Source organism: Acanthochromis polyacanthus, chromosome 8 (assembly GCF_021347895.1).
Source record: "Acanthochromis polyacanthus isolate Apoly-LR-REF ecotype Palm Island chromosome 8, KAUST_Apoly_ChrSc, whole genome shotgun sequence".
Classification (NCBI taxonomy): Eukaryota; Metazoa; Chordata; class Actinopteri; family Pomacentridae; genus Acanthochromis; species Acanthochromis polyacanthus.
In genome coordinates, this window is record NC_067120.1 from 33,973,714 (window position 1) to 33,987,245 (window position 13,532).

Genomic DNA, 13,532 nt, shown 5'->3' on the forward strand with positions numbered 1-13,532 from the left:
GTAAAGAAAAATTCCCCGATGGTAGACATACAGGCCAATTTTGATGCTAATATGACAAAATGAATGATTCTTCAGATATTTACAGCTTCTTGCGGCACTAATTATCTTCAGGAACGTATTCCTCCTCTTAAAAATGTTTTTTTGCAGCAGTGATTCTTTTGATCTGTGTAAACCTGGCTGCAGAAGACAACCTTAATGTGACTTGAACTCCTGAAAGAAAATGTTTATAAGGTTGAGCGTCGCACAAAATACCCACTTCTTCATGTGAATTTCTGCCTTTATGTCTCACAAAACTTATGCAAATCTTGCATTAACTTGTCCAATGCTCATTGCCAAGAAATTTTGAATATAATTTTAATGAAAAACTCCACATGCAAGATGCTTTTTAATAAGACTCTGAGTCTCCAACCAGTTACATCTGTGTAAAGTGTTGCTTTGAGCTAAATGTTAATATCAACATGTCACTGTTATACGATGATGCTAGCATGCATGTACAGTGTTCATCCTGGTTTAGCGTGCTAGCATGCTAATACTGGTTGGGATGGGTATTTGGTCAAGACTCAAAGCATTGAAGAACTTAAGATTTTCACTTGATAAGGAAAAGCTCAAGAGAATCTAGCAGGTTGGTGACCAAAGTGAGAGAATGTGTAGGAAAATGAAGTAATTTTTCATTACAGACGCAACAGTAAAGTCACAAAAACAGCTCTGTTTTTAGGAAAAATGTCGACTCAATGTTCTGACAGGCTGGAGTTTGTGCAACCTTCAGAAACACAATAAATGAACATGATGTAAATATGTGAAATGCGTAAGCAATTAGCAAAAAATGCTAATTTCACAGCTGCTCCGAGGCCTTGATGTGACTTTTTATTGGGGAAAAGCATTCAAATTGCTTACATTTTCTTCTGAACTTCTGCCTTTTCGTCTCTATAAACATATAAAATTGCACATTAACTTCCTAAATGATCATTTACAAGAAATATCAAGTACACATTTAGTGGAAAAAGTCGAACTACATGTTGCTCTTAAAGGTATTGCCAAAGTAATTACAGCACAATTCATCCTGAGGGGACATGAACATCTGCACCAAATTTTACGAGAAACAATCCAGTCATTGTGTGGACGTTTCAGCCTTAACCACAAATGTCAATGCAATTATGGTGCTGGAGTGAAAGCCAGGGGGTCGACAAAGTCCTTGGGATTTATCTTTCTATACAAAATTTTATGACAATACATTTACTGGTTGTTGGGACATTTCAGCGTCACAATGAACACTTTAATTACTGCTTTTTTCCCCCTGCAAGCCAAGGCCAAAAGAAAATCACCAGCACAGTTGATAAGAACTGAGATTTTTATTAAAATACAGCCAGTTTTGTTCATTGTAATTTCATTTAGTGGACAATAATGGACATTTTTGTTTATCAAATGGTCGAAAATAACAGGAAAATGCATTTATTTCGGTCAAACAAGGCAGCACGGAGTCATTCTTTGCTGTATGTATGTGGACTGATCATGCAAAAGAAGTAAATGTAATGCTAGCTAGGTGTAGCAAGAAAGAAAAGACATTTACTGTAAATATATTTGCAGACTGAGTTGGGATTTTTTTTCTTGCTTTCCTGCAGCCAGAGCATCATTAACAGTTAACTCTGTCAGCACTTGTTGGCAGACGTCTGTGGTTTTGGTTAATTACTGAAAAAGCCACACAAGATGCAATGATTCTACTCCAAGCAATATTATATTTCCTTCACAAAATATCTGAAAGCAACACTGAGAGAAAAGTATTTTAGTGTATTTATGGCTGATACATCAGCCCACAGGGACGAGCAGAAAAGTCCATTAAAAAAGGCAACAAAACTTTGGCTCGTAACAAACACAGCAGATCTGCGGCAGTATAAAAAAGGTCAGACTAAAATTGACCTCCTTCCTCGTCTCTCTTCCTTTGCAGTCTTTGCTGCTGATTCGTCAGGAGATGGTGGTTTCCCAGAAGAAGCTCGGCGACTTCTGCGAGGCTCTGAAGCAGTACCTGAAGAACGTGTCGGCTCAGAAAGACTGCTTTCAGTAAGTCTGGCTAATGCTGCCGCTGCTGCACTGTAACCCCAATCACTTTAAATATTTAATATGTTCCATTTCCATCAGTTTTTCTCTCTTTATTAAGCACTGCCTCAAATATTCCCTCCTCTGCTCTTAGATTGTTTAATTTTTGTCTCCGGCACTCACATCAGACACAGTGGTGCAGCTCTGATATGAGTGGGTATTTCATCATTATCTTCCCAAAATCTGCTGTAACTCCCAGGTGGTTGGGGCCGGTGAAATACTAATTCTGTTCCACAAACCCAGAGTGTCTAACACTGTACCTGTAATATCGTGTGATGTACACATGCTGCAGCTGTTCTAAGCCTCCTGAGCCTCGGGGTGCTGCCCAACACTCTAATATCCAGAGAGATTTCTGCAAATCCCACACTCAGTATGCTGTATGCATAGTCCAGAGTCATATCCTGCAGATGCCCTCGGCAAGACTTCAAGGTTCTGCCTCTGCTCCACTACTTTTATTTGTGTTACAGTTTGTAGTACAGTGGGTTCTGGAGTTTGTACTACAGTCAGAACAACTGTGTGCTGTTTGCTGTAGTACATTCATGATTTGGGGAGTAATTTAAGGCATAAAACCCAACAAAATGTTAAATACATTAGAAATAACCTTTAAACAAATGTTGAAACATGCAGATATACTTATTTGTTATTATTTAACCCTCTGAAATCTGAGAACTTTTGGGGTTTTCTTTGCTCCTGTCACATTTTTACTCCATGTGGGCTCATTTTTCACTGTAATATGAAGGTCATTTTTAGCCTAGCCGCGCTAGACAACCCACGGCAATGAATTTAATTCTCTGCCAGGGAGGGTCTAGTTACCCTCCATAAGGTTCGAGGCTGGATTCTCCTAAAACTGGCCGGACCAATCACCATGAAGTGTAGAGTCAGAAGGCGGGTGTAACGAAGTGACGACAGAGGCGTGACGATTCTGACAGAAACAACCGGCGCACAATAAACAGTTATCTTTTGACTCGGCTTTGGCTACAGCCCTTAAAGATTTGAAGCTAAAATTCAACTTGAAAGATAAACAAAGGACGGCATTTAAGTGTTTCATTGAGAAGAAAGACGTATTTGGACTTATGCCGACGGGATATGGCAAATCCTTAATATACCAGTTGGCTCCGCGGCTCCGCTGGTTGGGAAGCTAATGGGACTTAGCCACAATCCGCCGGTGCTCTCGGAACTACGTCAGCCTATTCGTTGCGTTGATTGGTTGTATACCTACCCAATTGCTGCAGAGGGATTTAATAGACAACCTTTTAGCCCGCCTCCCACCCTGTCGAGCATCCCTAAACCCTTGTGCCGTCAGAAACATGGGTATAGCATGGCTAGGCTAGGTCATTTTACATCCCACTCATCAAATTTCAAATAATCCATGTAAAAAAAACTTCAAGACATGCAGTTGTAAATTTACTTGTTCTGAGACCAAATCTAAAAAAGTTATGAGAAAAGAATGTTTGACAATATTTTAAAAAATACCAAAAAAATCTGGAGTTCCCCTTAAAATGACATTTTTTCTCTTGTCCCATCCCAATGATGATCAAATTGAATCTAAAAAAAAAACAGTTAATATAACATATTTTTGGTATTATTTTTTTCACTGATCTCTTTTAATTGTGGGGAAAAAATTTAATCAGCATAATATTTTAAATAATACTTATTATGCTTAGAATGTGTCCCTCAACAACTCTGTCAACATAACGCTTTTAGCTCATAGAAGAAGAAAAAAACAGTGAATCACGTGAAACACCTGGAATTCACATCAGACAGTTTCCCTAAAGTATGGGTCGAGTAAAGCCATGCCCTCTGTTCTGTTTTTCATACTTCATAGTATTGTCAGCCTTGACTGAATGTCTCACTCTACCTCATATTATCAGGAAAAGACAAATACTTTTTGTTGTTTTTTACTTTTTTCCATCATCTCGCTTCTAGCTTCTACTCCTGAGAAAAAGCTAACATTAGCATTGATTAGCAACCCTGTTACTGTGATTAGAGTAGGGTTAGCAAACATCAAACAAAAATGGGACTACTGATGTGTAAGCTGAGCCAATCAAGCCTTTGATAGTTTATTACTTATTATTGATAAACATGGTGCTGAAAATTCTAACAGAGAAAGTTTATTTTTCAAAAATTTTGAAGCCCAAATGTCCTCCAATGGAGAAAACTCAAAAATATATTTTGTAGAGTGTAACCAAGCTATATTGTCTTGAAGCATTAAGAAAATGAAAAATGTAGGTTTTATTTCAAGTACCCACAGGTGTTACCAAGACTAGAAAAACGTGGCTCTACATACTAAAGATGTTTTCCTAGTTACATTTTCCATTTACATCTTCTCTAGTAAGATATTTCACCATGATGAATGTATCCTCCATCAATTTGCTGCAGTTCAGCTCAATAGTTTATTATGTTTGATTATTTACTTTGCAAAAATGAACAAAAAAAGAAGGAAAAGAAATTAGCATGTACAGCATTTATCCAAGTGCCCAAAAGTGTTACGATACAAGAAAACAATGGTAGGTCTACATACCTGTCTGCTCTGTGGATACACTGCCTGCAGTTCATCTGAATATTCTGAAAATTTCTGTTACATCTGTTGGCTGCAGGTGAGGCACTAATAGCTTCTCAGTTGAGGCAAGGAGTGCTGAATTTTTAGTTTTTTACAGAATCTGATCAAAGCAAATGGTTTATTTTTAGTGAATTCATAAAGAAGACATGCAGAATAAAGTGATTTAAATGAAGTATAGTCTCAAGCTTAGGTATGGTTCATTTTCCGAACTGAACAAAAAGCAACATGAGTTCAAGTACTGTTTGATAGCTGAAAATCCAATAATTCTTCCTGTTTTCAGTTTCTGTCTGACAGTGTGATTTTGGTGATTATTTTTTGAAATAACATGCCTGTCAAATGCGATGGCAGATATTTATGTTCCAGCATAAACAAACAGGTTACAGGCATACAAACCATTTAAATGAGGTTTACATAAAGATGAAGAGTTAATTATGCCATAAGTCATTAATGATGACGACCAGACAGGGCCAATGTGAATCAATTATCATGTACATCTGAGTGTATCTGAAAGTAAACGTCATGTCAAAAACTAAATAAGTCCCTCTTAAAGTTACAAAGACAAAATGTACAAAAGTAAGAGTGAGGAAATGTTTGATTTTTCGTGTTGCTACTGGGTAGACACCTTTAATAGATGTTCGTGAGACTTTCTGTATTTGCATTTCTGCATCGTTTAGAGACGCTTGTCACCATTGTCTTCAAGACTCACCCGTCTGGCTGATGATTACTTTCTGTAAAGCACCAGTTTACTCGCAGCAAAACAGACCCAGAGCATGATAATGCCACCACCATGCTTGGCAGTAGGTTTGGTGTTCTTGGGGTTAAAGGCCAAAACAAACAAAGTTGTTGTATTCATGTTAAAATAAGAAACCTGCTAGCTAGCAATCATGCTGATTTTTCCCTGCTGTTAAGAAAATAATGAGCAAAAAGATGCTACAAAGAACTTCGATAATTATCTTCTTTTTGTCCCTGCAAGGGACTCCTTTTGAATTAAATAGAATCATTTGATCCTTATAAAGTTATTGATCACAGCAGCTTTAATAATGCTGCATGGCAGACAAGACAAAGATCACATCTCCATCTACAGTGCTGCATAAAAGCAATCATTTGGTTTTACAACACTGAATCACAATCAGTGTAAAAAGTTGAATAATTGTTCAACATTTCTCAGAAAAAAGGAGTCTTTTGTCAAAATGACAACAAATCTCTACAAATGACCCCAATTAAACTAGCAGAAAATAAATGATTCATTAAGTACGCTTGTTTCATGTACATCCCAATTATCACTGGATAAGCAAACTGTGTTTTGAAGTGAGTGGGATTAAATATTTTCTGTCACGATGCATCATACAGCACACAAATCTTACCCAAACTGTGTGCAGTGAACAGCCCTCAGAGCAGTCGTTAAAATAGCAAGTGCAGTTATAAATTGGACCCAAAATCAATCTGTGTGAGGAACAGCCATGAAAAAGGGCTAAAGCAGGTTCTGTGGTTCTGTGGTCCATTGGAAGCTTCTTTTTTTTTGTTCAGTCACACTGAACAATATTTTGAAGTCTTTTAACATAAAGACTAATAGTGGCAGCGTCATGTAGCTCACCTTGGAAGGTTTTTTTATAGTTGGCGGTAGAATAGGAGGGTAACCCTGACGGAGCTTGAGCAGTTTTCTAAGAAGAACAAAGAAAAATAAAGTCCACATGAACCCAAGACTGCTGGAGATTTCTCTGCTAAGTACTGACGTAGAGGAGGGCGAACACATGCGGTGGCTTTGTAACTAAACAGCAGCTACATCCAGAAACAAAATACTGAGCAAAGCAGAACAATAAATCAATACTTTTTATGTTTGTACCCACCTTGTTCCGCATTAGTTCCCCACACTTTGTGACCTCCCAGCACAACAGTGGCAGCATATCTTGTAACAAAATGGAGTCTCTGGGGAGGAGCTGTTTCAGAGCAAATAATATTCTAAAATCATTTGCCTGGAAGATGCTGAAAAGCGGAATGGGCCAAAAGTTCTGCAGTCTGAGAGCATTGTTGTTTCATTGTGTTTGTGCTATGATGGAAAACTTGGTTACACTCGAATCCCAGCAGACAGACTCTGCTGAGAAAGTTGGAATTGGATGTCCAGACCTTTGAAACACCATCGTAAAAAAAACTGTTTTTCCTAGAAGCTCAGTTCAAGCATCACCTTTGGTCAAGCTTGCATTCACTTGTACAGACTCTGTATATCATAGCAGTGTTAAGTTTTCAATGACTCCTATAACTTTGAATTTTCTATGACGGAATGATTGAAACACGTGTCTTTCTCACAAAAAACAATCATGCATCTTGGTCCTTTGGTAGATAGTTTATAGGTCCTCTATAATATGTTTGCTGGGTCACAAATGTACATACAGCAATGCTGATATTTGGTTGAACAAATCGGGGCTGCTTTTGGTAGCCATCTACAAGTTTCTGGTTTTATCTTAGACCCTCCTCTTGACAGAATCGGTGCAGTTTAACAAAATTTGTTGACTTTCTGACAAATTTGTTTCTTCATCAGTCCACTGGTTCTTGAGGACTTTGGACAGACTGGTCTAAAACCTTAATTCTAGCCTGATTTAACCATTTCTGCACCACTTTTGGTATGTGTTTGAGGTCATTGTCTTGTTGTAACCCATAGCTGGGGGTACAAGACCTTCTACTTGATGATTTTAGGTTTTCCTGGAGAATGTTTAGGTAATCCTCTTTCTTCATTATTCCTTTTACTTCGTGTGAAGCATCAGTTTACTGGCAGCAAAACAGCCCAGGGCACCATGCTTGATCATAGGTCTGGTGTTCTTGGGGTTCAAACATATGTCCGGTCATTGTGGCCACATAGCTAAATTTTTGTTCCTGCTTTCTTGTGATTCTTGCTTGACCTTCCTGACCAATTGATTCTCAGCAGCAGGTGATAGTTTTTTTTTCTTTCTGATCTTGGCAGTGAAACAACTGTAACATGAACTTTATACTGAAAAGCAATCATTTGCACAGATGATTTTGAGATGTATAGCTGCTTTGAAATGGCTCGTAGTGACTTTCCTGAATTGTTCAAGTATGTGATTTGCTTTTTCAGATCTTTGCTGAGCTCTTCAGACTTTCCTGTCATAGTCTTTGTGGCTGAGTCTAATTAACAGGGCCAGAGTGGGACTCATTTTCAGCCCTGGACTTTCATGCCTCAGACCAGCCTACTTTAGATCACGACCTATTACTATTAAAATCATATAATTCTAGCCTACCAATGGAGGCTACCAAAGTGGCGTACGCCACTTTCTAGCCCTGTTTTGTGCGTGCGCAAGCTTTATAAATGAGGCCCCTGCTCTTCTAGTTGTCTTCCTTCTTGTTACTGTAAAAACTTACTCCATCCTCGCCGACTTCAACACCTGTTCATGACAACTTGTTCTGCCTCCGACCTCATGGAAACTCCAGAAACTCGGGAAACAAGTCGAGACTCGGATTTTCGAAAAACTCGACGGGTTTAAATGTTTTATCACCTTTTAATGTTTAATTTTCTTTTTAAATGCTTAATTGTATTTTCTGTTTAATTCCTATTTTAAGTTTTATTGTCTTTAAGATTTAATTTTCTAATTAAACATTTAATTTTTTAATCAAATGTTTTGTCTTTTTAAAGGTTTAATAATCTAATTAAATGTTTGCATAGTTTTTAAATGTTTAACCCTTTAAGCTGCAGTCAATTCCAGCCATTTTCAGTACAAAAAATCGCTAATATTCTATTTGTAAATAAAAAATATGACGAGAAGTACAGGGAATATTGGACGTGCATCGCGAGGTGCATTTCCTTGAAAATGACCTATTCGTGGATCATATACCGACTTCAGGACATGTTTTGGACAAAATAGTTTACTGGCTTGTGTTGTCTGGATGTAAAAGGTTGGATTATGGCCGTTTTTTGTGGAATATTTTCATCTGTGTGTAATAATAAACCCGGAAATGTGAGTCGCGCTGTGTGTGTTGAAGCCGTGTATAGAGAACGGATGGATGGATATTCGTTTTTTGTCGGACAAATGTGTTTTTCTCATCCGCTGTGGTAATCACATCTGAAAGTGGTTTATACTGGCGGATTCATGAGAATCTAAGCTTTCCATTGGCGTATAGTGTTTGTATAATCGCGTTTGCAGCCGTCGGACATTCTTGAAATTCCTATGCAAATTAGTAGGTGTACCGCCGGCGGGACACTGAAGCGCAAAGGGTTAATTTCATAATTACGTTTTGTATCTTCTGTTTAATTATCTAATTAAATATTTTGTCTGTTTAAAATGACTTAATTGTATTTAATGTTTAATTTTCTTTTTTAAAGTTTTGTTGTATTAAATGGTTTTCCTTTGATTTAATTGCATTTATGTAGTTTATTTCTTTAATCTTTTTTTGTCAAGATTTTACCCTCAACCTTAAAAATCAAACAAACCCTTAAATCACAATAAAAATACTTCTGTTGTCACAATCATGAGTTCATCAGTTATTCACTTTATCAATTCAACTTTATTTGTTTAGCACCTTTCACACAGATGACAAAACTAAACAAGGAAAGAGAGAAAAAACTATGATTCAAACTCAAAAACATTAAAAAAAAAAAAGTTTCAGCATGGTAATAAAATATGTTGTGTCCAGGAGATGGAGGGAGTTTATTGAAGTTTTCTTGGGCTCACACGGTCAATCATTTAAAATAGAAACTTGATTTTCAGTCTAAGGAAACTGCAGAGCAAAAGAAGAACCAACTATATCTCCTGTTTTCTCCTTTAATAAGTCAACTCTTCTGGTGCTTTCAGACCAAAGAACTACAGACTCTTCACAACCTGCTCAAACAGGACCTCACCACAAGGGTCAAGAAGGTTTCCTTCTCATTTCTACTCTGAAGCTCACCTTCTCCTGCTCAAACTGCTGACAAATGTTTCTGCTGCTCTAAAGTCTGGTCTCCAGAACTTCCTAAAAACTCTCAAAGTCTCATCTGTCACAGAAAACCTCACTAAACCACATGGAGGGGCCTCAAGATAGTCGTCCAAATGAAACTGTACAAAAACCAAACTAGCACAACCCAAACGCTAAGTCTCCTGCAGCCTACCAGAGAACCTCTTTAAACAGAGAATCAGGACAGGAACTCTTACCTTCTGGACAACCAACGTTGGTTCACAAACAAGAACACAGAATGTGTCTGACCAAAAACCTCTGAAGACTCACTACAGCCAAGATAAAGACAACTCAGCTGCACCAAATCCACTAATCACTGCACACATTAGCACCATGTGCTAACTGTGGCTAAAGAACCACATCTACCAAGACAACTATTCAGTACAAAGCCCTAAAACACACCAAGAAACACATTAAAGAGGATTTTACTGCTGGAAGCTGCAAGCCAACGCCTAAAGAACAAACTAAAGCAATGGAGCCAAACCCAGTCCAGTGGTGAAGAGAAGCAGAGGAAATGATTGACCGCAGACATAAAGCAGGAAGACACCGAGCTGCTCAGGTGTTCCTGAAAACACCAAGCAGCCACCTGGACAGCCAATAGGAACACAGCTTACTGGAAGTCCAGAGGGCTGGCTTAGTGAAGTAAATTTAGTTTCAAGTTGAAGGCGAAAGTCAACAAAGAAAGTTGAAAACCACCTTCTGATACCTGAAATCTCTGAGTTTTCACACAAAGAATGCCTGAACATGTCAAACTGGCTCCATAGTAGAACCTTCAATGTAAAACATCATAGTATGGTGTGTTGTTCTAAAAACATTATGACCGGCTGTCTAGGGTCACCGAGCAGCGACCCAAAAACAGGACAAACGCTGGTTTCCAGGGGGTTAGGAGGCTATTTATTTGAAAGAGTAAGTTTACAACAACACAACATGTGAGCAGAAAAATCACAAAGTCTGTCTTTAGTTCAGCTGAAAATATTAGTTTTTGTCTTTTTGACTGACCAAACTTTTCAGGAAGTAGATGAAGAATAATTAAAGCTCTCATATAGAAGTCCAACTTATTTTGGATCCTTGTGGAGAGTTTAGTCTTAGAGTTTGTAAAGCTTCCATACTGACAGCAGTAATCCCCTCATCACTACTGACACTAAATCACATTTTTTAAATGGTCAAAACTCTCAGCACAAATCTCCACTTTTTACAAAGCCGTCAGGTCAGTTTCATTAATGTAGAGCTGAATCATCTCGCATCTCAGGACACTTCTCATATAGAGCAGGTCTACACCAGACTCTTCATTATATTCATTCTAGTGTGAGAGTCAATGTAAACTCAAGCCATCTGCCAACTGTATGTATGTTATGAAAATGAACACATCAAGTTCTGGTGATGTTTCCACATTAAAACCAGTTAAAAGTTGAGTTTTATTTTTAGAATTAATAGAGACTGTTGCACCCTGCTACAACTTCTGAATCTTACTGATATTTGACATTTTGTTGGAATCACTATGAAGCATTCTCTGAAATTATAATCTAGCTCTACAGCACAAATAAAATACATCATGGTGGTAAAGTTCCTGCTTCGAGTCCCCTTCAGGAAGGTCCCCCCATGTTGACCTATTAACACATCTGACTAAAACAGCATCCAAAGGGGAATATAGTTGCACTTTTCTCATGCTCACCATGGCAAATTTTCTCAAGAATTGCACTTGAAGTTTCCCTTATAATATTGAGTTTCGGATGAATAAATGTTAAATGAATCTGTGTACTTCATTTCATCTCTCTTCCTTTTATTTGGATCCAGAAGCAGCTTCATGATGATTGACAGACCCAATAATTGCTAGTGTTATGGGAATATCACTTATTAAAAACCTCCTGTGGTTGTTAATTTAGCTTTGGTAGACTAGGAACTAAAAAAGCAAGAGTTTAAACATCTTTATGACCCTCTTTTGTGAAAATCAAGGTTTTTTTTTTTTACCTTTATATGTTTTTTTATACACTAGAACACGCATTATAAGCAAAATAAGCTGTCAAAGGCATGACGATACTTTTTTGTGTCATTCTTCTTCTTTAGAATCAGTTTTGGTTTCAACTTAGTACAAAATTGGAAACATAGAGTAGTTTTACAGTGTTTGAAAAGATCTATTCACCTTCACCTCTGTTCATAGACTGAATTAATTTACATGTTCACAAATCTGCACATTGAAAGCAAAAGTGTAGAGGTGCATCTAAGTCATTTTTAAGCAGGAAATAATTATTTTCAGGAAATGGAACTTGTAAATATGTAATAGTGATGAACAGAGATGAGTTTTTTAGGGGTTCAATCAATGCAGAGAGAGGAATTTTAATTTCCCCTGGCCCTGCAGTGGAAACAGAATCAAAGAGTGTTGGAGGAAAAAGTGAAAATCTGTGAACATTAGCTCTTGGAAAATGAAAGTTACTGAAACTTTTTGGGCAGAAAAACACCTTAAGATGGTAAATTTAATGAAATATTGCATGCTTGACACTGTGCTGCATGTCAGCTTGCTTAGTTCAAAGCATTGCTGTGACTCCTAAACACTACTCTGGTTGTAGAACACATATTAACCCTCTGAGCCCCAAAACCAGCCAGTGGATTTGAAGCCATGTTATATTTGAAAAATAAAGTCATAAACAGCAAATTAAACCATTTATCAGTGCAACAGACTGGATAAACAGTCAACTTTCCAACAATTCTTGAACTAGCCATCTGTGATGCTGTTTTATTGAGAAAATTTATCAGATCTTAGCTTCAAGTCATGATAGCTTATTGAAATTACTTTATTCTATATGCCAAATCTTTTTTGAACCATTTGGACTTAGTTCTGTAAAAAAAAAAAAAAAAAAAAAATTCTGCCCTCTTCTGAACCACAGAAAAGCTTTTAGTGACTCAACAATCAGACATGTGACAGAAATTCAGAAACCTCTCAGCTGAACTGCAGGAAGTGTTTCCACAGAGCAAAGTATGGAGAGAAATTACAGACACCAAGAACAGAATGTAACGTAGAGGATGAATAAAATAAATGCAACATGGCTCAAAAATTATGTACAGAGGAGCAAGCTGTTGGAAGATACATTCAGCACGGTGAAACATCTATCTAGAGTGAAAAACGCTCAGTTTGTAAAGGTTGTAAAAATGCAAATAGTTAAATATCTATAGTATGTAGAGCCTTTATTTTATTTTCAAGCATTAATAACACTTGTAGTCATTTTGAAGACCTTTTTTCCAGCACATTCTGTACAAAACAAGAGTTTCTGCTGTCTTCTGGGCAACTGAAAGGTCAATAACTTAATTTCAGAAGCCTCTCGACTGAACTGCAGGATGTGCTTCCACAAAGCAAAGTATGGAGAGAAATTACAGATACCAAGAGCAAAATATAACATACAGGATGTTAAAATAAATGCAGCATGACTCAAAGATGGTGTACAGAGGAGCAACGTGTTGGAGGATACATGCAGCATGGTGAAACATATTTCTAGATTGAAAAACGCTCAATTTGTAGAAGTTATAAAATATAAAGAGTAAAATATCTATAGTGTGCTGAGCCTTTATTTATTTCAAGGTTGAAGAAAACTTGTGGGCATTTGGAAAAATGCTCAACATATGAATTATTACATGCATTCCAGTGTTTTTTCAGTTTTTGTAGAACAGACATCAAAATTCAGCATTGTCTTTGTTATAGTTTGTATGATTTTAACTTTCTAATGCTGCACAAAAGACATACTTTAGTTCCCTTTCATTTTAGTCCTGGTTGTGCTGCTTTCATTGAGGTGTAGGAGTTTATACTGCAGCTTACAGTGTTTAAAATGTGACAGGAGCAAAAATGCGTGGGTGATCAGAAGCTTTAAATGAGCCAAATTAGATTTCATGAGAGGAAATTGTGATTTGTGCCGTGATTTCTGCTGAATCTGGATCCTGTGTTTTACCAGCTGCT

General features: G+C 37.3%; 1 protein-coding gene across 2 annotated transcripts in view; it reads left to right on the forward strand.

Moving 5' to 3' along the window:
• Positions 1-13,532, forward strand: part of necab2 (N-terminal EF-hand calcium binding protein 2) — a 224,470-nt gene that overhangs the window by 195,412 nt on the left and 15,526 nt on the right. For both annotated transcript variants that reach the window (XM_051951455.1, XM_051951454.1), the window contains one exon: positions 1,943-2,055. In XM_051951455.1, the coding sequence (XP_051807415.1) occupies positions 1,943-2,055 (113 nt within the window). The remainder of the gene's footprint in view (positions 1-1,942; positions 2,056-13,532) is intronic.